Source organism: Stenella coeruleoalba (genome assembly GCF_951394435.1).
Source record: "Stenella coeruleoalba genome assembly, chromosome: 5".
Classification (NCBI taxonomy): domain Eukaryota; kingdom Metazoa; phylum Chordata; class Mammalia; order Artiodactyla; family Delphinidae; genus Stenella; species Stenella coeruleoalba.
The window spans coordinates 57,653,898-57,678,535 of NC_137150.1; the positions used below are offsets into that span (position 1 = coordinate 57,653,898).

Sequence of the window (24,638 nt, forward strand, 5' to 3'; positions counted from 1 at the left end):
TCAGTAGTTGCAGTGTGAGGGCTTAGTTGCCCTTTGGCATGTGGGATCTTAGTTCCCCGACCAGGGATCGAACCAGCATCCCCTGTATTGGAAGGTGGATTCTTAACCACTGTACCACCAGGGAAGTCCCTCATTCTTTTTTTTTAAATTCTTTTCCATTATGGTTTATCCTAGGAGATTGGATATAGTTCCCTGTGGTATTCAGTAGGACCTTGTTTTTTATCCATTCTAAATTGTATTGGGTTGGCCAAAAAGTTCGTTTGGTTAGTGAATACATTGTTCAATAAAATTCTTGGTGAAAATAAAAAATGTGTCTTTTATTTTTACTAAAAACAGAATGAACTTTTTGGCCAACCCAATAATAGTTTGCATCTACCAACCCCAAATTCCTAGTCCATCCCTCTCCCCGATCTCCCCCTTGGCAACCACAAGTCTGATCTCTATGTCTGTGAGTCTGTTTCTGTTTTGTAGAGAGGTTCATTTGTGCCATATTTTAGGTTCCACATATAAGTGATACCATATGGTATTTCTCTTTCTCTTTCTGACTTACTTCACTTAGTATGATAATCTCTAGTTGCATCCATGTTGCTGCAAATGGCATCATTTTGTTCTTTTTTGTGGCTGAGTAGTATTCCATTGTATATATGTACCACATCTTCTTTATTCATTCATCTGTCCATGGACATATAGGTCATTTTCACGTTTTGGCTGTTGTGAGTAGTGCTGCTATGAACATAGGGGTGCATGTATTTTTTTTTTTTTCAGCTATTGATATACATATATCCCCATATCTCCTCCCTCTTGCGTCTTGCTCCCACCCTTCCTATCCCACCCCTCTAGGTGGTCACAAAGCACCGAGCTGATCTCCCTGTGCTATGCGGCTGCTTCCCACTAGCTATCTATTTTACATTTGGTAGTGTATATATGTCCATGTGACTCTCTCACTTCGTCCCAGCTTACCCTTCCCACTCCCCGTGTCCTCAAGTCCATTCTCTATGTCTGAGTCTTTATTCCTCTCCTGCCCCTAGGTTCTTCAGAAGCATATATATTTTTTTAGATTCCATATTTTTTTTTAGATTTCCATATACCCTGAGAAAACCATAATTCAAAGAGTCATGTAAATAGAGCTGCAATGTTCATTGCAGCTCTATTTACAATAGCCAGGACATGGACGCAACCTAAGTGTCCATTGACAGATGAATGGATAAAGAAGATGTAGTACATATATACAATGGAATATTACTCAGCCATAAAAAGAAACGAAATTGAGTTATTTGTAGTGAGGTGGGTGGACCTAGAGTCTGTCTTACAGAGTGAAGTAAGTCAGAAAGAGAAAAACAAATATCTTTTTGAACTATAGTTTTGTCTGGATATATATGCCCAGGAATGGGATCACTGGATCACGTGGTAATTCTATTTTTAGTTTAAGGAACCTCCATACTGTTCTCCATAGTGGCTACACCAACTTACATTCCCACCAACAGTGTAGGAGGGTTCTCTTTCCACCACAACCTCCCCAGCATTTGTTATTTGTAAACTTTTTAATAATGGCCATTCTGAGCAGTGTGAGGCGGTATCTCATTATAGTTTTGATTTGCACAGAAATCAGCATTTTGGGTCACTATTTATCCATTTCATTAACTGGTAGGGATCACTGGTATCCTGCCCTTTAAGTTGGGTGTAGGTAGGGAAGCTCAATGGAATTGAACCTGTATTTTAAGAGTTTTTTGGAGAAAATGAGAGTATGCTGTGAGGTTTGCTCTGTTTGCAGATTATTACCCCGCATTCTCCCCAACCTAACCCTGTTTATTATTTATTTTGAGGAATTGGACGTGCAAAGGCAGGGAAGATGCATGTGTGCACGTAAGATCCCAAATCAGTCAGTTGAATGCTGAACGCGGAGACCTCGAATCTCGGCAGAAGACTTTCCAAAGGTAGAGAAAAATATACCCCTGCCCCATACGTAAGAAAAATCTGTATTATTGGAAAAATACACATCTATCCTTCCTGGATCCTACTCTATTCTCTTCTAACGAGATTTAGATGTTAAAAAAGTGAGGAATGAGGCTTAGTGAGACTAACACTGAAGTGCAAAGAACAAATTTAGATTTGGGCCCGACGTTAGGTTCTAGATCTGCACCTCAAGTTCCACCCCTACCCAATCAGGGGCAGTCCCCGCTGTTATCCTCAGATGTTTTAAAAGCAAGCGGTTTTTAAAACCTCAAATCCTGCTCTTTGTGTTGGTTGCCTCGGAGTTGTCCCTTCGCAGCCTAACGATTTACGGTAGAAAACACGGAGGTGGTGCCCCACCGCAGCATGCTCACGACTTCCGAGCCTGCGGCCCGGGGTCTTGCCCTCCGCCCCCGGCGCCGAGCCGGGCCACGGCGCAAGGCCCCTCTCCAGCTCCCCCTCCCCGCGCGCTGCGGCTGGCCCTCCCCAGCGCCCCGCCTGACGCTGCAACTGGGCCGGCGATTCGCCATTGGATTAAAAATAGCAGCGTCCCTTCCACCAGCCCGCCACTACGCGCAGGCCCCCCGTGCCCGCTCCAGCCCCGCGGCCCGCTCTCTCCACCCTTCCCGGCTCGGCTCCAGTCGCCCGCGCAGCCAGCAGCCGCCGCCGCCGCCGCCGCCGCGGGCGGACCCAGCGCTCCGCTCCGCTTGGGTGCGCGCCGCGGCCATGCAGCGCCGGGGCGCCCTGTTCGGCATGCCGGGCGGCAGCGGCAATAGGAAGATGGCTGCAGGAGACATCGGCGAGCTGCTGGTGCCCCACATGCCCACGATCCGCGTGCCCCGGTCCGGGGACAGGGTCTACAAGAACGAGTGCGCCTTCTCCTACGACTCCCCCGTAAGTGAGGCTCGGCGGCGCCGGCGGCGCCTCGGGGGAGGGTCGCGGTGCGGGCTGCCTGGGGCGGCCGCGAGCAGCCGAACTCGGCGGCACGTGAAGCGGAGGGAGAAGATGCGCAGTGGCAGCCGGGGACCTCCTCGCCGGGCGCCAGAGTTGGCTCAGGGGCACTGCAGTTCAGCAAACAGTTAGTGAGTGCCTACTGGGTGCCCGGCGCTGCATGCCCCAAGGCTGCTGAGGCCAAAGACTGGGCGGCCGCGGTGGCTTGCTCCGCCAGGCTTCTTAGGCTGCCAGGGCCCCAGTACCTAGAAGCTTGCCCCAAACCCCGCCACCGTTTGAAAGGTAGATCGAGTCGAAGAGTTCCCTGATCTTAACTGTACGTTGCAGATGGTTTTCGTCCTCTTTGGGGCGACAGCGGAGGGCGCGTAGGTGGACGAGATTGATTCCCCCCTTCTCTTTCCGGGACCGTTTGCTTTGCCCAGGGATTCCCACTCCTGGTCAATTATGATTTACTCTCTGATCTTTTCTCCCTCCACTTTAAATTTCTCCCCACTCCTTTTCTTTACGTCAGAATGTCAGAAGAAACCTTCGGGTGCTTACACTCGGGCAGCAGAAATAGGGGGTCTGCTGGATTACTACGGTTTCCTTAAGCCTTTCCGCTTCTTCCTCTAAATGAGTCACTTTGAAATGCAATAGTATAAATTATTAAAAGTTCAGTCGCGAGTCGTGACCTCAGAGACTGGAGGGGGAAGTGAAGACGCATCACCGCCTTCCACCTAGGGCTGTTGGTGGTGTTTTTCACCAGGTTGTATGTGTAAGTGTGAGAAGGAAAAGGAGGGTGAATGTCCCTTTCGGGAGTCAAAATGGGCTTCAAAGTGACTCAGCTGTCTGGCGTTTATCATGTCTTTTTGAGGATCAGGTTATTTTTATCCACCCACTTTAGAGCTCATGTGTCACTGGGCAGATCTCAATGCAAAAGGGAGGTGCATGGATGGAGGGACTGAGGTAGGTTTCACAACAATAGTCTTAACACATTTTATTCATATTATGTATTGTTGGCGGAAAAAAAACACAACCAAATGAGCGGCAAATGTTCCAAAGTATCCTTTATTATGTTGTGAGTTGATTTCAGCTGATTTCAAAGCCTTTTTGTTTTGTATACACTGAAGTCCCAGAATTAGTATCCTCTGTGATATTTAATTTTTCTTTTTTGTTAATTCCAGATCATTTGGGGGATAAACATCTCATTTGTTCATTACTTATTTTTTTCTTTCAAAAGTCTGTGTAGAGTGGAATGAAATGGTTATATTTAATACTTAGCGTATTGTGATCACACTAGTTAATGTGACGGTCAGCAGTGTCATTAAATCCTGTTATCCACAAAGTATTTGAAAATGCATTTTCAGATTTTGTGTCTAGTGTTGGGCAGGTTTCCACTAATAGCTTTTAAAGGTGGAGAGGGATGACCCTAATTAATTTAAGCCATCTGCAGATTGTGAACTCCAGGAAGAAAGTAGCCTAATTCTTTTAGGATAACACATGTGAAGTGCGTAAAACTGCTTTTTCTATGTTTGATCCGGGTTACTCTTCAAATTCTTCTTACGAACTTTGTTATTGGAAGTCTTTGCCACATTATAGTGTAAGGCAGGTGTAAAAAAAAGCTTATTATTTTTTTTGCGGTACGCGGGCCTGTCACCGTTGCGGCCTCTCCTGCTGTGGAGCACAGACTCCGGACGCGCAGGCCCAGCGGCCATGGCTCACGGGCCCAGCCGCTCCGCGGCATGTGGGATCCTCCCGGACTGGGGCACGAACCCGCGTCCCCTGCATCTGCAGGCGGACTCTCAACCACTGCGCCACCAGGGAAGCCCAAGCTTATTATTTTAATTCACTTCCACAAATAGTTATTGGGAGCTTACTGTGTGCCAAACGCTATTCTAGAAGCATCTTGTCCAGTGTAAACTGATGATTTCATTTATATCACAGTACTTCTTTGGGGAAGACTAGGCTTATTTACAATGCCGGTGCATCAGTATATTTCCTGTTTCAAGGGAGGAAGAGAAAGAAGGTTTTATAACAAATTATATTAAAGCACAGTGCATGATAATTCCAGATCTTTCCCTATGGTCCTTAACACTTCATCATGAACCCCATAAGGGTTCTTGAGCACCTACTATGTGTCAACTCATACATGCGTGGCTATAAGAACCATACAGAGCAAAATCCATTGGTGCCAAACACAGCAGACTTTAATCCACCAGTGCTATAGGACTGTGGTAGACAAAGGACCAAAACCATTTGAGTGGAAAAAATAGTCATCCTTGCATTGGATACTTTTGAAAATGGTCTTAGATAAAGATGCATAGAAATAAATAGGAGAACAACATTCCAGCTCAAGTAACAGCTCTTCTGGGATGGGTGAGGATTGTTTTTTCACCTACCAATCTGGTTTCATCCCAGGCCCACCTTCTCACCTCGACCTGTAGTTCACCTCTCCATAACTTGGTTCATCTTGCAAGATCTGTGATGGGACCTTTCTGGAGAATGGGGACTTTGTATCTTTGTATTCCCAGCAGCTGGTGCAGCATCTGGTATATATGCCAGGAACTCAATGAACGTGTAGGAGATATACAAATTATCTGTGGTTACGGGTTCTGCAAATGGTAAGGATACAACATATGGGAAACATTGGGAAAGGAATCATGTGGGGTTATCATGTAGAAAGTGGTTACTTTGTTGTGGGGACAGATGTGAAAGAGAGAGCCAGACTGGCAGGGTTTGAATCCCAGCTCTGTCACCCAGCTGTGTAACTTCTCTGTGCCCCAGTTTCTCCATCTGTAAAATGGGGACAATCATAGAACCTACCTCATGGAGCTGCTTTGTGGATTAAGTAAATTAATATGTAAAGTGCGCCTGGCCAATTAGTAATCACCATAGGAAGAAAAGAAAGAGATAAAAGAGAGTTAATCACATGTTGTAAGCCCAGGTGTTTGGTTGTCAGTGGTTACGTAGAAAGTTTGGTGTGGTTGAGTGGGGAAATTGGTTCATACTTCTGCTCAGAAGCCTTCATGAACCACCATGTAAAATCTACTCTCATCTCCTTAGTTACTGAGCCCTTCCTTCATCAGAATGTACCTTGTCCCATCTCTTCTCACTTTCTAGGTTGTCAGCTCTGGGGAGTCCAGTCTCTGGGTCTTCAGTGTGTTAAGGCTCATTTCCTTTCCTAGGACCACCTTCCTCTATTTGTCTTCTGCTTCAAACTTCATCCTTTCCTCTGAAGCCTACATTACTTAGGGTCTGTGTCTTATAACACAGCAGTTATAGTCTGTCTTCTATAGTTTGCCATCATTTTATTTTCTTTTACCCATTTAACTTGTAGTTCTAAAACATCTACTTGGTACAAAGCATTAGGTAGGAGAGGAGCTGGGCCACTCTGGTGCTAATTATGCCCCTCCCCACCTGTCTGAGAGTGGGGAGCTTACCTTATGCCCTGTCTCAGCTGGGGTCAACTGAAGACTGAGATAAGGGCTTTGGTATACAGTCTGTTTATTTTGGGAAACAAAATCCAGCAGGAAAGGCTTTGAGATCATCTACTTGTAGGAAAATATGAAATTGTGATTTACAATATTGATATTGTGATTTACAATAAGGAATATATATTTGGTCTTTGACCCTTTTCCTGGCACAGAGCTCCTAAAACTCTTGGAATTTCCCAAGTGATAAGAGCCATGAAGGTGTCTTTTGTTATCCTTAAACAATCCCCTTTCAACCACACCTGAGTTTGTGCTAGGGGCTTTTGGAAAGCTCCTGAGAATGGGCTGGTTGTCAGGGGAACCAACCAAGTGATTAGAAGGTAGGAACTTACAGCCCCTCCTCACCTCCGGGGAGGGGAGGAACTGGAGATTGACATAATCAACAGTGGCCAATGATTTAGTCATTCTTGCCTATCTAATGAAGACAACAACAACAAAAATCCCTGAACTGTGGGGTTTGGAGGGTGCTGGGAGGGCACAGGAACACCACGCCCCATTCCCCATACCCTGCCCTGCTCATCTCTTCTTCTAATTGTTCACTGGTATCCTTTAACATCCTTTGTAATAAACTGATAATCCAGTAAGTAAGTTGTTTTTCTGAGTTCTGTGGGCCGCTCTAGCAAATTAATTGAACCTGTGGAGGGGGTCGTGGGCACCTACTATTTATAGTCAGTCCTTCAGAAGCACAGGTGATAACCTGGACTTGCAACTGGTGTCTAAAGTAGGGGGGCAGGGCTTCCCTGGTGGTGCAGTGGTTGAGAGTCCGCCTGCCGATGCAGGGGACACGGGTTCGTGCCCCGGTCCGGGAAGGTCCCACATGCCGCGGAGCGGCTGGGCCCGTGAGCCATGTCCGCTGAGCCTGCGCGTCCGGAGGCTGCGCCCCGCAACGGGAGAGGCCACAACAGGGAGAGGCCACACAGTGAGAGGCCCGCGTACCGCAAAAAAAAAAAAAAAGATTAAAGTAGGGGGGCAGGGGGAGGCAGCCTTGTGGGACTGAGCCCTTAACCTGTGGAATGTGATGGTGTCTCTAGGTAGTGTCAGAGCTGAGTTAAATTGTGGGGTACTCAGTGTCTACAGAGAGATGGAGAATTGCTTCCTGAGGGGTCCACCCTGCCCCTCACATTCGGTGACCAGAAGTGAAGTATTCTGTGAATAGAGGAGCGACACAGGAGTGTACTTCTGTCTTTTTGTCCTTCCTTCTACGAGTACTTATCGATCTGCCTGGTACTACCTCAGACATTGCTAATAATAATAATGACAGCTAATATTTGTACAGAGCAGTGGTTCTCAAAGTGTGCTTCCTGGACCAGCAGTGCCAGCATGTCCTGAGAACCTGTTAGAAATGCAAATTCTTGAGTCCCATCCCAGACCCACTGAGACAGATACTCTGGGATGGGGTCTAGCTATCTGTATTTGAATAAGCTTTCTAGGTGATCCTGACCCGTGCTAAAGTTTGAGAGCCAGTGATGGGGCACTTGCTAGTTGCCAGGCAGCATTCTAAGCATATATTTATTCATATATTCACTCATGTAATCCTCACAACAACCTTATGATGTATATTATTATCATTTTGCAGATGAGGAAACTGAAGCACAAAAGTCACACAAACTATAAGTGGTAGAGCTGAGATTTGAATCCAGGTTATCTGGCTCTAGAATCTCTGCTTTTTTATTCTTTATTTATACCAATTTAACCATGTTAATTATACAGTTCAGTGCCATAAATACATTCGCATCGTGTGTAACCATCACCAACCATCCATCTCCAGAACTTTTCTATCATCCCAACCTGAAATTCTATACCCATGATGCAATAACTTCCCTTCCTCCCTACTTGCAGCCTATGGTAACCACTGTTCTGTTTTCTGTCTCTATGAATTTGCCTATTCTAGGTACCTCATATAAGTGGGATCACAGAGTATTTGTCCTTTTGTGTCTGGTTTATTTCACTTAGTATATCTTCAAGAGCTTCATCCATGTTGCAGTATGTATCAGAATTTCCTTCCTTTTTTAGGCCAAATTATACTATATTTTGTATAGGCCACATTTTCTTTATCCATTCATCTGTCAATGGACATTTGGGCTGTTTCTGCCTTTTGGCTATCATGAATAAAGCTGCTGTGATCAGCGGTGTACAAGTATCTGAGTCCCTGTAGGGACTGCTCTTTACTATTGTGCTGTGTATGCTGCCTTCTGGGCAATGAGACTTGCTATCATGGTGTTTAGTTGTTTCCCAGGGGAAAAAATAATTTAATTTAGGGTCTATGTGGAAAAATCCTCCTCCTGATGGATAAGCAGATATAAGATAGTAAAGCAAAATTTAGGAACTTACAGATTGTTTTTTTTTTCTCTTGGAAGATATAAACTTAAACTAAGTCTAATTGGTTTCACATATCAAAAGTTCCCTTCCAAAATCAACTAACTAAAAAGTTGTTTTACAGCAACAATTCTCAAGCTTTTTGGCTCCTTTATACTCAAATATTTTTGAGGACCCCAAAGAGCTTTTATGTGGTTTCTATCTATTGACATTTACCATATTAGAAATTAAGACAGAAAAACTTAAAACAATTTCCGTTCCATTAGCTTATTAGAGTGATGATGTCATCGGATGTCACATAGACTCTGAAAAATGCTCATGAGAGCATGTGAGTGATAAAGGCAAATGAGTTCATTATGAAAATAGTTTTGACCTCCCAGAACACTTGAAAGGTCTTGGGGCATCACAGGGTTCCCAGGCCATACTTTGAAACCAAAGTTCTAGAGTTTAGGCAAGTACAACTGGTTACTCCAGTGACATACCCCACCTGCATTGAGGTTTTTGTGGGTTCACATTTTCACATTGTGGTGATTGAATAATTTATTGTTAATCTTAGCGCAACCATAATGTCATATTCCACACATACATTCTTCTTAAAGCAAATTAAAATTTAAAGAATTTGACTCCTTTTGAAAACAATTGCAACTACTTGGGCTCAAATTATTGGCTCTTTTAGAGATGAGAATTCTTTATTCTTTTGAATATCAGCTTTACTGTAGGATCATCTGGCTGGGCTGTTTCTTTGGGGAACCTTACATTTTAGCATCCTGATTTTTTTCCTTTGACCACGGGTTAGGAGACTTCTGTCATCTATTGCCTGGAAACTGAAGACCTGTCTGCCAGGACTCAGGGGAGCTGAGCAAAAGAGGATGAGGGTGGTCTCAGCATATGGGTATAGAATACCAGCTGGATATTGTCTCTTGGTTCTCAACCCTATCCCTGTTTTGCTAAGCCTTCTCCCATGTTGCAGGAGCTGGGAACATGGACACTGCATTTCCCAGAATCCTTTGATGGCAGGATTCTGATTTTGGTTCTGCCAGAGAGATTTGGAAGGCGAAAGAGAAGGAGAAGCCACTATTGCTATTGCACAATTCACAATGCAGATGTGAGATTTTCCAGTCAGCTTCTGAATGTTCTTCTGGGACTCAAAGACACATCAGTCATGGGGGAGCTGGGATCATCTGTTCAGTTGCTTATGATGCTTGTGCATCCTGATTTCTTGAACTTGAGTGGTAGTTTCTCTGACCTTGGCTCTCATAGCTGTTCCCATGATTCTGTAAGCCTCTAATTTCCTGTAGTAAATCCCTTCCTGCCTGAAATACCTAGAATAGTTTGTATTTTCTAACCCGTTCTGTCCTGATACATGTACATTACACATACGTGTCTAATTCTCCATGTATTATGGTACCCCTATTCTTAACTGAGCCCATTGTCCCACAGACCTGAATCCTTTGTTTTTACCTGCTTTAGAGAATAAATCAGTAGTTTGCTGGTGTGCAGGAGGGATTTGGGGCGCTGAGTGGTACCTACATAGATTTTCAACCTTTCCTCCTTATTTTAGCTCCTTTTTACCCCAATTTCAGAGTAACCTGGAGTTTTCTGGAGTCTTTTGGAAATTCTGGGGTGTAAATCAGATAGAATCTTGGCTTTTCCTCCTGCAGGGATAGGATTCGGCTTTATTAGCTCATCTTAGTCTTTTTAGTGCTTACCCATCTACAGCACAGTTTCCAGGTTTGTGGTTTATGTTTTAAAAAAATCACTTAAGTGTTCTTTTATTTGGGTTTCAGAAAGGGGTGAAATTGACATATGTATGTAATCCGCCCTATGTACCCTAGAGTCCTGCTTTTCTAATCTAATAATCAAGAAGTCACTTGCTGGCTCTTTTTGGGAGCAGTTAATTACCCTTTAAAGTTGTGTCATTTTTAGAGTCTGGGAATGTAAGAGATGCTGCTGATCCTGTCAGGGAGCCTTTGGAGAGTTTGTATTCTCAGCTCACGTTGAACCTGGACATCTGTGCATCTCTGAATTCTCTTTTCTCTCCACTACATTCTTCCTGTGGACTGGAGCTCAGTTCAAGTTGCTGCCATTCATTTAGTGCCCCAGGCTGGGAGATGTACAATGCCATCCACTCTACCTCCCTCTCCCTCTCTCTCTTTTTAAACAGCTGTGTAAAATACAACAGAAAATTTACCATCTTAACCATTTTAAGTATACACGTCAGTGGTATTAAGTACATTCCCATTGTTGTGTGCAACCGTCACCACTCTCCATCTCTGGAACTCTTCATCTTGCACAACTGAAACTCTTTCCCAATTCAACGATAATTCCCCATTCCTCCTTCTTCCCAGCCCCTGGCAACCACCATCCTACTTTCTGTCTCTATGAATTTGACTGCTCTAGGTTCCTTCTGTAAGTGAGATCATACAGAATTTATCCTTTTGTGACTGGCTTATTTCACTTACCTTGTTTTCAAGGTTCATCCATGTTGTAGCATGTGTCAGAATTTCCTTCCCTTTTAAATCTGAATAATAGTCCATTGTATGTGTACGCCACATTCTGTTTATCCATTCAGCTCTCAGTGGACACTTGGGTGGCTTCCACCGTTTGGCTATTTGAATAATACTGCTGTGGACATAGGTGTATCCCTGTCTCTTTTATGTCATTTTCCATTAGTGACCAGGTTCTGGCTTGGCCTCCTCTCTCCTTCTCCACTGCCAGGGCTCAGGCGCTCATCACCTCTTGCCTGGATGGACTCTTGCAGAAGCCTCTTAACTGACCACCTTGCCTCCCTTTTATCTGTCACATTGCACTCCCAGTTGTTTCTCTAGAACATGGGTCTTATGTCTTCCCTGCCTAGGAATTTTCAGTGGCACTGTTCAGACTTTTCTAACAGAGCAAACAAGTCAATTTACCACGTTGATCCAACTTTCCTTGCCAGTGTTGTCCCTTAGCACCTTTGTGTTCTTCAGATGCCCCATGCTTTCATCCCTCCATACGTTGGCCTGTGCTTGGAATGGAATGCCCTCTCCCAACCCCTCACCCCCTGAAAACCCCACCGATCCTTAAAAACCAGCTCAGGTGTTCTCCTGGGGGCTTCCCCACACCCCCCAAGCTGCGTTAGAGAATTATTTTCCTGTGCTTTCAAAGCACTTTGTCCATCTCTATCTTGGTTGGGATACCGATTGTTGAAGACACAGAATAGCTGAGGTCTTAGAGAATTAAGGATTGAAAACTGTGCCGTTTGGGAACCTGTGCTAGTAAGGCTTTATCTTTTCTGTTTTAAAAAAATCATGAGCATGCATTTTGGAATAAAAATGTTATTAAAAATAACCAATGCCGGGCTTCCCTGGTGGCGCAGTGGTTGAGTCTGCCTGCCGATGCAGGGGACACGGGTTCGTGTCCCGGTCCGGGAAGATCCCACATGCCGCGGAGCGGCTGGGCCCATGAGCCATGGCCGCTGAGCCTGCGCGTCCGGAGCCTGTGCTCCGCAACGGGAGAGGCCACAACAGTGAGAGGCCTACCTACCGCAAAAAACAAACAAAAAATAACCAATGCCGTATTTTTACTTTATCATATTGTCTGGAAAGTCGTAAGCTGGACCCTTGAAAAGCTAGGGAAATGTGTCTTGGGTACTTGCTGAGTATTTTGTGTATTATGATTCTAGATGCTCCAGGATCTTGGTAGAAGTGATCACACATGGTGCCCCTTGGGGAGGTGACAAGAGAGCTGGTGTCTGTGGGTGTTGCCCAGGCCTCTGTACTGCTGCTCATGATCAGCCCAGGACGCCCGTTGTCCCCATGTGCAGGGCAGATGTGGACGAGAGCACCTATTTTTAGAGCTGGAACAGCAGGACAAGGCAATAATAAGAATTTAATGAATCTGAACGTGACTCCAGACTAGAGATGTTGCAGAATAGTATGTGCTTCCTGTAATAAGATAAATAATAAAACATTTTGTTTTGTGTTAATTAGCAAGTACTAATACTTATTTAGTGCCTCTTATGCCCCCAGGACTGTGCTAGGTGCTACTGGGAACGTGTGAGTATTAGGAGAGAAACAGAGGACCACAGGAAAGGAGAGTATGATCTGGATCTTTCTATCATAGTGGAGTGTGAGCACCGATTTCGAGTGTCTATAATGAGTCAAGTACTGTCCTAGGTACTTCTGTATATAACATCTCATTTAATTACAATTGTAACCTGTTATAAATGATAATCACTATTTTTGCCCTGTTTTACAGAGAGGAAACTGAGAGTCAGGGAAGTTAGGTAGCTTGTTCAAAGACATGTACAGACATCTCAGTATGTGACAGAGATGGGACGTAAGCCCTGATATGTCATCAGGTTAGACCCTGAAGCACTTATAGGATATTTAAGTTTTGAACCGTGTGGCACTTGTAACGTGTGAATGGAGATTTCAGGCACAGGAGCAATCAGTAAAGTCTAGAAGAGTTATTGGCCTGGACAACTGGTTGGGATTTGAAAAGGTGGCATTTTGGAGGAGGGGAGACAAAGGTGTGGGGGTGGCACCAATCTCGGCATGTAAATGAGAGCCTTCACTGGCTTATGGAAGAGAGGATTACTGGGGAAACTGGAAAGCAAGGCTGGGACTTCTGTGGGTTGTGAAGGAGATTGTCTTGATAAGTTTAGACTGGGTGAGCAGGCCAGTTAAGAGCAAGGGAACAGCATGAGGCCGTGGTTATTTGGTGTGGCTGTTCTGGAAGTGGAATGAGGAATAGGTTGGGAGGTAGGGAGACCTTGAATCGGAATTCAACTAGGAGCCTCTTGTAATATCGGAGGGGGGCGCTTTCCTGATGGCAGTGGGGATAGAGATGGTGGGATGTTGGGACTAAACTCGATAGAGATTTCGATGAAAGATATGGCTCAACTTAGTGACAGAATATGCAGTGGGTGAGAAATGGGAGGAGTTAAAGATGACTTCACAGCCGGTACCCTGGGAGGTGGAGTGTATCAAGGTCATAGATGAGGAAGGTGAGGCGCCCACAGGGAAAACTGGGGGGACTGACTGGCTTGGAGCTCAGAGGTCAGGGTTCGGATTGCAGAGTTTGGCAGCCTCTAGTTTAGAGACCCTGGATGTGTGAGTAACCCTTCCTTTTGATGGACCTCAGGGCCCCACCTCTTTGCTCCTGGGATCTTTGCCCCCCAGGTTGTTGAGGAAGCGGCGACTGGCACAGGGCTCTGGCCCTCCCACCGATTGGCCCAAGTTCCAGAGAAACTCAGACAGGAGCCCGGGGCAGTATTTCCAGCCTGAGGCCTTGGAAGCAGCCTCAGCTGGTGTGGGCTCTCTCTCCAGAACCCCAACCAGCAGAGCGGGACCACTGATAGATCCAGTTTAATGGCTGAAGTTGATGAGGGTGCGTGCACCGTGGAGGCCGTCAAACCCTACAGCTGCTTCCCTAGCGTCTTGCCGCTGCTGTTGTCAGGGAACTGTCAGCCTGGAAAGGCTAACTCCAAGGACTCGGGTGTCCTGTCCTTTTTTCTTAAGGTTTTTTTTCATGTGGACCATTTTTAAAGTCTTTTATTGAATTTGTTACAATACTGCTTCTGTTTCATGTTGTGGTTTCTTGGCCGCGAGGCATGTGGGATCTTAGCTCCTAGACCCGGGATCGAACCCGCAGCCCCTGCCTTAGAAGGCGAAGTCTTAACCACTGGACCACCAGGGAAGTCCCCTCTGGCTGTCCTTCTGAGTTTGGGGAGTGGAGCTGTCAGGGCCTGCTCCAGCTTCTCCCCTCTCTTGCAGGAAAGCCTGACAGAGCACCCGGCCCAGGCTACTCACTTCAGTGGGGTGGCTCCCTTCTGCTTTCTTGGAATGGTATAGCCTTGAAATAAAGGAAGAAACTGCTCTTTTCCCCACGCCCCTACAATGGCCTGTGCTTACTGCCAGCCGCCCACCTAGCTCCTGCCACCAAAACGACATCTGCCTCTCAGTTGAACCCAGTAGCACTTGGGGGGCCAGACTGGCCTGGGTCCCGGTCCGCCCCCCTTCTTACTACTTCATAGAAACAGGACTTCAGCAAGTGCCTTAATTTCACTGACTTTCTCTAAGCCTTGGTTTTCCCTTCTGTACTACCTACCTTGCAGCGTTTGTTGTACTCATGGCTGCTGGTGGAATACTACTTACTGCTATCCTTCTCTTTAGTGGGAGGTAGTGGGGGGATCCCTCCGAGTAGAAGGTGAAATGGAATTTATAGGGTCTTGGGGTTGCCACAGAGGGACGTCCTGTACTTGGTAATTCTTTGTGAGGCTCTGTCTGGTAGCAAAAGCCTTGGGCGTTGAGTGTTTGCTAGGCTCCTTTGGGGGGAGCTCTGTTCAGGGGTGTTATTCATACTCAGCTTCAGCTCATACTGATGGACTTTTTATGGGTTAGCCTGGAAACCTAATCTTCATGTTTAATATAGTTTATCAGGGGAAATGCATCCTGAAGAAAGCCATCTATTCTTAAAAATAATAAGAAAAGACTATAAGAGGTTTTTACCTTTGACAAGGTGGTTTCACATTTTTTGTTTTTTAGATGTAAGCTGGGAATTACTTAGATGGATTATAGCTTCAGTTCAGTGCTGCTGAAGATGCTCACCTCAGTGTCTTCATTCTCAGATGATTTTTATTTTGCCCATTTGTCCTCTGAGCATCGTAGTAGCTGCTCTTCCTCGTGTCCTGCCCAAACCCTTCCCAGCTGTTCAGGTGACAGCATCCTCATTGCTCTAGATACCCAGAGCAAGGATTTAGTTTCATACTTAGGAAAAAAGTTAATAAATGATGCCTCAGTGGAACAGTAAATTTATAGTGTGTCAAAACCTTGCTGCTCGGACTGTGCCTTTAGCCGTCTGGGACCAGGCTGTGCAGCTGTAAGGCGTAGGAGTTCTCTGCAGAGAGAACGTCAAAGTTGGAGCAAACTAGAAGAATCATGACTGCATTAACATGTCTATTTTTTCTTAACACTTCATGGCCACAAGCATGATTTATCAACATTTAGCAGAGGCCTGCAGTCTCTTGGGATTATATGCGTTTGTTTTTTTTTCTACTTATCTGATTTGGACAAATTTATTTCTGTGGATTTGCTGTTGAAACCAAGGTTTTGGATTTTGCAAATGTTGTATTCTGTATTTTATTTATTTTATTTTTGCTTTGGGTCTTCATTGCTGTGCGCAAGCTTTCTCTAGTTGCGGCGAGTGGGGGCCACTCTGTTGCGGTGCACGGGCTTCTCTTGTTGCAGAGCACGGGCTCTAGGCACGTGGGCTTCAGTAGTTGTGGCATGCAGGCTCAGTAGTTGTGGCACACAGGCTTAGTTGCTCTGCGGCCTGTGGGATCTTCCTGGACCAGGGGTCGAACCGTGTCCCCTGTATTGGCAGGCGGCTTCTTAACCACTGCGCCACCAGGGAAGTCCCCCAGCCTATTTTTTTGTTGTTGTTGTTGTACGCGGGCCTCTCACTGTTGTGGCCTCTCCCGCTGTGGAGCCTGTGCTGTGGAGCACAGGCTCTGGACGTGCAGGTTCAGTGGCCATGGCTCACGGGTCCAGCTGCTCCGCGGCATGTGGGATCTTCCTGGACCAGGGCACGAACCCGTGTCCCCTGCATCGGCAGGCGGACTCTCAACCACTGCCTATTTTTTGATAGTGCTTTTCTCTATCACATTTCCCCTTTCTGTGGGCTGTGTGCTTGCTGCACTTGATCTGGAACTTTGTTTTACTTTCTTCTTTTTTTTAAATTTAATTTGATTTATTTATTTTTATTACTTATTTATTTATTTTGGCTGTGCTGGGTCCCAGCTGCAGCACGTGGGATCTTCGTTGTGCATGTGGGATCTTTAGTTGCAGCATGTGGACTTCTCAGTTGTGGCCTGCGGACTCTTAGTTGCAGCATGCATGTGAGATCTAGTTCCCCGACCAGGGGTCGAACCCGGGCCCCCTGCATTGGGAGCGTGGAGTCCCAACCACTGGACCACCAGGGATGTCCCCGTTTTACTTTCTGACTGCACATTTGCTTCCCGTCTGCGTGTACTTAATTTTTGTATTTTAAAACTGTCGTCTGTTTGTTTTGCTCTAGAAGCCAGATTGTACTGGAGAATCTGTGCTCCAGCCATTGGAATATTCATATGTACCGTTCAGATATGGAAGTATCCGAGAGGCTGGATTAATAGGCAGATGCTTGCTTGATGAAAGCAAGAGTCAAGCAGAGAGAGGTGGGCAGTCTTATGAAGTAATGAATCAAAGCAGTTAGGGGTTGACCTCAATTCTGCCGTTTCCCACACACTTCTACAGCTATTCTGTCTTCTATGCTTATGGGCTGTACCCTAAAGTTATAGACTGACTCTACCCCAGTCTCCCCATCTCTGCCGTGAGCAACCCAGCCCCCGCTCCCTCCTCTGCCACCCCCAGAGGCTAAGGTGCCGTGTTGCCTTGTTTAGACAGGGCTGTCTAAAGGACTTTCTGGGATGATGGAATTGTTCCACATCTGCACTGCCCAGTATGGTAACCCTAGCCACATGTGACTGTGTACTGAGCTCTTGAAATGCGGCCAGTGCGATGAAGAAACTGATTTTTTTATTTAACCTAATTTAAATTAATTTAGATTGAGACATTCACATATGCCTAGTGGCTGCTGTACTGGACAGCGTGGGTCTAGACTTTACAGTAGCCTTGGATATTCTCTGGGTCCTCACCCCATAATTCTCTTCCTGTTGCCAGAGTGATCTTTTTTTTTTAAATAAATTTATTTATTTATTTATTTTTGGCTGCATTGGGTCTTCGTTACTGCACGCAGGCTTTTCTCTAGTTGGGGCAAGCGGGGGCTACTCTTCGTTGTGGTGTGCGGGCTTCTCATTGCGGTGGCTTCTCTTGTTGCGGAGCACGGACTCTAGGCACACAGGCTTCAGTAGTTGTGGCTCGTGGGCTCTAAGCGCAGGCTCAGTAGTTGTGGCGCACGGGCTTAGTTGCTCCATGGCATGTGGGATCTTCCCGGACCACGGCTCTAACCCGTGTCCCCTGCATTGGCAGGTGGATTCTTAACCGCTGTGCCCCCAGGGAAGTCCCAGAGTGATCTTTAAAAATGTAGATCAGATTGTGGCGCTTCTCATCTGGGAACCCTCCAGTGGTTTTGCATCCTGCACTTCTCCTGCCTCTGCAGACCTCTTCTCCCTCTCCCTCGACTCCAGCACCCTGAGTTTCTTTCTGTCTTTTGAGGACATAGCCAGGCTTTTCCTGGAGTTGTGGCTTTTGTACATGCTTTTTCATCTAGAGAGGGTTCTCTTTCCACTTTGCTTGCCTGGTCCCCCATCCTGAGATCTAGCCCTCCTGGAGAGCCCCCCATGCTCCACCCCCATCACACTGTATCAAGACCCCAACTCCCTGGTCTCCACCCTCAGGCTCCTCTATCACTCTTATCTCTGCCGGAAATTATCTTTTATGTCTCTTTCTGTTTATTTTCTGTCTCTCCTTGCTAGGATGTAAATGTTATCAGGACACCAAGCTTGCTTGTCTCTCTCTCTGCTGAATAAACTTCCTGCCCCACATCCCCCTGCCCCCCTTCTGTTGCCCCCGGAGAAGACATCACAGCCTCATTCTCTCTCATCGCTTCTTTTCCAGACTCCGCACAGACCATCCCCGCCTGTAAACTTAGATGGCATCCAACTGGGGTACAGTGTCCTTGATTAGCTTCATTTTTCTCAGTTGTAATCACATTCTTGTCTGCCTTCCTAATCACCTCTCTTTTACTTGTGTGTTTCCACGTTTCCTTAGCTACTCATTTCGAGATAATCTCTTAGTTATTTCAAACCACACTTTTACTTGGAGCAGCGAGAATATCCAGACCCTTAAAGCTGTGAAGTTGTGAAAGCCTAAGGAAAGCTTGGTTTAAGAAAAGGAAACATTTGAATGACTGCCTGTTCTATTCCACATATATTTTTGGATTCTAAATACTTTCAGTTAAGAAAAATATTATTGTTTTTATTAATAAAAAGTGAATCCATGTTCTTAAAGAAAAATTAGAAAATGCCAAAAGACTATGTGAAGAAAAAAAAAATCACACCTTATTTCCCGATGCTGTTACGACATCCTGTGCCGTGGAGCGTGTACATGTTGTGTATATTACATCGTACACACTCTTTTGTTATTTGCTTTTTTCACTCAAAAATACTATGTACGTTTTTCCTATTAGTAAATACTCATCCCAAGTCAATTTTAAATGGCTGAAAAAGTGTTACGTTTCATGGATGTACCGTAAATTACTAAGCAAATCTGTTCTTGAGCATGGGGGTTAGTTCTTTTCACTATTATAAGCAGTTATTTTAGTTCATTTCTTTTCTCTCTCTTTTTTTTTTAAAAATAATCAGTGTTCTAGGAAATACTGCGTTCTTGTCCCTTTTGTTGTCTCCCTTGTGCATGGGTGTGTGTGTCATGGATTTGTTGTGACTCCATCTACCTACATCATGTTTCTCTTTGAGGCAATGACCACTTGTTTTCCACACTGTTCTGATGTTATACAAACAAGGGTTACGCGGGACACTGTTTCCTGAGTGCGCAGCCCACACAGGCTCCCTCTCCCTTCCTGTTTCCCAGCGGAGGCTGGTCTCCAAGAACACGCTGTCGTAAACAAAGTTCTTCAAACACCTACTGATTGACAGTGTGGTGTATTTTTATTTAAAATGACTGTTCACTTGCTCCTCTGAAACATGTTGTAACCTTGACCTTTATTTTCGCCAGTGTTTTAATATTCTTTTAAGTGGCAAGCAGTGTAAAACAAGGTGATTTTGTCCTTGATGTTACTTCTGAGTAGTATGCAGAGTCATCCAACATAAAGTAATAAGTGAATGGCTCTGTATCTCTTGTATCTGTATTGAAATGCATTGAAGACTGGATTTAAACAATGCCTGGGCTTCTAATGCTGCACTTCTCTTTTACAGATTGATCGTGGGGTGGGAGAAGTTGACAGAGGGAATTGTTATGGAGCCTTGGAGAAGCCCTGAGTGGTATTTCTTGACTTCCTTGTAATTTCAGGTTTCGAAATCAAGTCTTGCATCTTGGTCACGTTTCCGTTCAGTGCATCATGTAAATGATAATTAGAATCTTCTTTAGCTAAGACCATGCAGAGAAGCACACACTGGTCATTCTGGGCTGGGTGGCCTCTGGAAGTAGGAGCCAGATAGGGTCCATGGTGGGAAGGGGTTGTGGAGACAGCATTGCTGTCTTGAAGAACCATGTGAGGCTGGCTTGGTTATGGAAGGCAGGAGAGCTGGGACAGTGCATTTCTGGTGTCCATGTTGCTAAGAGCATGACTTTAACCAAACAAACCTGAAAAGTGAGTATTCCTGCTGGTGCCTCAGTCTGTTTTTCTATGCCTGGCCATCGGTTTTCTTTTGATGATTCCCATTGTTTAGCTATGCCAAAGAGTTTAAATCGAGCCCGTGCTGTGCAGTGTATTTTAAATCCAGATCGGGAGGGCACTGAGGACCGGTTTGAGAGAGAGAGACTAAACTGTGTAACTAAGTGACAAATAACTACACAAAACTTGCAGTTCCATGTTTGTCCAGTCCTGCTCTGCACCATTCAGGTACTGTTTTTGCAATTCAGTAATGAATGTGATACAATTCTCCTGCCCTCAACGAGCAAATGCATGTGTGGCTCAGCTTCTGAATGTGGTGACCCCAAATGAAGGAAGCTTGGGTTTCTCACAGCTGCAGATTTCAATGAACAAGATGCTAACAGTTGTGAAATGAAAGTGGGTTTGGTGTTAAGGACCATCAGCACAGGGGGATGAGCAGAGGGATGTGGGAATCGGTCATGGGCAGAGGCTGGCAGGTTGATAGATGGGTGTGGGACCTGGGCAGTGTCTGCAGATGTGCAGGCGGTAACATGTGCAGCTGATTTTGACATGGGCTACTCTGAAGGCTTCAGGCCTGTCCTGGTGTCCCTGGGGGTCCTTGAAGAGATGCTTTCCTGACAGTGAGACTCTCAGAACTGGCAATTCACCTAGCTCTAGACCAGGGCTACTTGAAGTGTGGTCAGCTGACTGGTGCCATGAGATAAGCACAAACATTGAGAGTAGGTGCTTAGAAATTTCTATAGCAACTTGACATTGAAGCCACATCCAAGTGCATCAGCAGTGGATTAGTTTGTTTGAACAGGATATAGACCCATTTGGGTTTTGTGGTGCTTACACATGTCAGTTCACACCTGGCTGGAGCTGAGAACTAGCCACGTGCAGTGGGACCACCAGGACCATGTATCTTTCCTTAATGAATAGAAGCAAAACAAAATACAAGACAAAGCGAAGCAACCTGGTCCTTCACGACAGTAGTGTGAGAAACACCACTCTAGACCAAGCACAAAGGTAATGGGAGGCGAGGCTGAGGACCCCCAAGGCAGGAACTTAAATAAGTATAAAACCGTTGATCTGTTCCAGTTTCATTTCAGGTTTTTGTCAGCGTACAGCCTCCCTTCCCCTCTCCCTTTTCTTCCTTGCCATCAGTATGTGTTCTTTTTCCATGAACATTATTTTTTGTATGTACATTATACACAATTCTATACATATTTTCTGTACGCAATTACACAGAATTCATACATTTGTCATTTTAAATAATGTTACAGTATTTGTTGTGTTTATATGTCTCAAGTTCTTAGTTCCTCTATTTGGGGCCATTGCTACTTTCTCCTATTATAAATAGTTCATCTGTGAATATTTTTGTACAAATTAGTTTTTTTCCCTCTCTCTTACTGTTGGGTTCCTGCGGTCATACTCAAAGGAGAAATACGGTGTCAAAGGTCACAGTTTTATTGCTCTCTAGAAGGGTGGAACCGATTTATATTGTGGGAGTAAATATACAGGTTTTCTCCGCGGCTTCAGGCTGTGTACTTTTTGCTAGTTTAGTAGGTGAATAATTGCCTCGAGATTGTTTTAATTGCTTACTTCAGGAGGTAGTGATGATGATTTGATTTTAGTATTTTCTTACAGTTAAAACTAAACGATCTTTAAAAAAACAACAGCGAGCTCTTACCAAGTTGAACCTGAATGTTGACATCTTATATCAATAATTTTATCACTTTTTACGTGGTTTGGATATAATCTTTTCTTCATTATACTTTACGTCTTATCGCATTCTGTTATTGTTGCTTTTCTGTTTGTTTCCTTATATTTTGTAATGCAAAACTTGTTCTTTAGTGTTTACATTTTTATACTCAACTACTCCATCTCTTTTGATATTATATATTTTTTTGGCCAGAAATTACTTTCCCCTTCACAAGTAGGATAAATATGCTATTCTGCTCTTTTTTCTAGTTTTTTAGATGCTTTTCTCCTGGATCTGTCTGGACCTCGTTATAGTGTTTGGTGTAAGACATGTATCTAGATTAATTTTCTTCTATACTGCTGTGTAACTCTCCCAGTAACTTTTATTAGTGATTTCTACCCCCCCCTTATTTTTGTGTATCTTGTGGTTTGACGTATATTAAGCAATTATCATAGAATGAATATATTTTTGGAATCTCCATTCTTATGCTACCGTTTGTTAAAAAATTAGCCCAATATATATGAATTTTATTGTAATCTATTTTAGTAAACACTCTACCACTATTACTTGAAAAATGCATTAGTTTGTATTCTGCCCTCTTATTCTTTGAGCTACATTTCACTGTCAATTTGTACGGTTCTCTAACCTGCCTGGTTTCTTTTTTTAAAACATTTAAAATTTTAATTTTTTTCTAAAGACATATCACACCAAATCTTAAGACAAAAGACACTGGATATTAAGGAAGAGGTGGTTCATCCCCGTCTTTACCATCTAGCGCAGTTACTTTTTTCTTGTGTGTACTCTGCTAGCATTATTACAAAAACCAAGATGTGATCCTTGGTTTCTGCAGTTTTAGCAGTACTTATGCAAGAAGGTCCTTCCTGATTTCTTGGCTGCACTATTGGCCACATGAAGGCAAGTGCTTTATAGTGCTTTCTGGGGCAGTGATCTTAGTGCGGGTGTGGGTGGTCTATGAGAGGATGAGGGTGAGGATTTGAAAACTCTTAAGAGTCAACTAGCTTAGCTCTGATCCCAGGCTGTAAACCAGTCTCTGTGCTTTGGTCACAAAGGAATCTGGTTGAGATGTGTCAGCACAGACTTGTCATCACTAGTGAGAGAAGCCACTCAGAGCACATGGCATGGAGTATTGATTTTGTATGTGAAAGAGTCTTATAGGACCAATATTTAGACAATAATGAGGCAAGAGGGAAGAAAGTGTAGATCATTAGACTGGGGTGTTTTGTTCTATATGGGGTAGCTTTTAAAAGAGTTTTCCTGTCTCAGTGTGTCTTGAATTTTTAGAACTTCTGGGAAGTCCCTTGGGCAGTGCTTCCATCTCAGAGCCGCTAGAGAGGGGCATATGCTGTTTCCGAGGCCAGCCCATATGTGGGATGGAAGATGTCCTTGGATGTTTGTAATAGAATCCTTTGCGATGTGGGGTCATCTATGAGTGCCAAAGCATTTTTTTCTTTGATTATGGACTTTGTGACGATATCAAGAGACTCCAGAGATTTGAGATTGAATGTTTGGCATATTAAATTTTTATCAAATTCCCTAATAAGTAAAAAATTCTTGGCAATGAAGTTAGCAAAGATTGTATGATTATTTTAGAGATTATATACTCTCGCATCACATAGCTATTCTATATTTTTCTTCAGAAAAATGCTATGCTTAAATGTTTTTCTTCTGCTGCTTGCTAATTTCTTGCTTCTCCCACTAGTTGCCTACTACATTTTCTGACAGATTAATATTTGTTATCGCCAGCCTCAAAAGTGAGCTGTCAGGCTCACTTTTTTCTTCCTTCTGCTTCTCCCCCCAATTATAAAATACTTGTGGTAATAGGAGATACACGTAGCACACAGACCTTTTAGCTCGTAATAAATAATTATCGATGTTTATGGAATAATTTATAGCATGGAGGGTGTTTCATCACCTTTGAACTTCACGAAACCTTGGGAATTATTGCTAAAGCCATGTTTATTGAGGAAAATACTGAAGCCCAGAGACTATCTGACAAGCTGTTTAGGCAACAGAGCTAAGTAGTGGCAGTTTAGGACCTTTGCTTACAAATCTCATATTTCCCCCATTATATCTTCTGGTTTGAGTTCTTTTTGATCGAATTACATTTTGTTGGAAGAGAATGGAAGTGTTGTTCTTTTTTTGTTTAAATCACACTATGGGATGCTCAATTTAATGGGCTTAATGAATAGCTGACCATTATAATGATGCAATATTTTTTCTTAAGGATTATGACTATGCAAAAGAATATGTTTATTTTAAAAATCTTTTGAAAATATTTATCTAATCTGTTGATCAGGTGAATGTAATGTGTTGCCCCTAGTTGAAGAACTTCTCTAATTTTATTCTAGTGATGTCATTTTTTTTGGCTGTGTTGGGTCTTCGTTGCTGTGCGCGGGTTTTCTCTAGTTGTGGCGATCGGGAGCTACTCTTCGTTGCGGTGCGCGGGCTTCTCATTGCGGTGGCTCCTCTTGTTGCAGAGCACGGGCTCTAGGTGTGTGGACTTCAGTAGTCGTGGCTCACGGGCTTAGTTGCTCTGAGGCATGTGGGATCTTCCCGGACCAGGGCTCAAACCCGTGTCCCCTGCATTGGCAGGAGGATTCTTAACCACTGTGCCACCAGGGAAGCCCCTGTTATAATGTTCTTGTTGTGACAAGGCTTCTTTATGTCTGGCTTATAAATCATAGATACGATGTTGGAAAATTTTATTTGAAATTAAAAAAATAAACAATCTTGAGTTATTGCAACTTTAAAAATTATTTTTCATATATTTGTAATGAGCATCAGTGTCTGTTTTTGATACTGTAATTTGTGCTTTACTAAAATTCATTGTAAGGAATTTTGGTAGGTGTTTGTTGGCAAATTCTAACAGGTATTTAAAATTTTTGTTTTTTAAAGAATTATTTGGAGGGGTG

General features: G+C 44.2%; 1 protein-coding gene across 1 annotated transcript in view; it reads left to right on the forward strand.

Annotated features, from left to right (window-relative positions):
- The first annotated feature begins 2,305 nt into the window (after positions 1-2,305).
- Positions 2,306-24,638, forward strand: part of USP13 (ubiquitin specific peptidase 13) — a 122,786-nt gene continuing 100,453 nt past the window's right edge. The window contains exon 1 of the mRNA XM_079921705.1: positions 2,306-2,844. Coding sequence (XP_079777831.1) covers positions 2,317-2,844 — 528 coding nt within the window. The 5' untranslated portion in view covers positions 2,306-2,316. The remainder of the gene's footprint in view (positions 2,845-24,638) is intronic.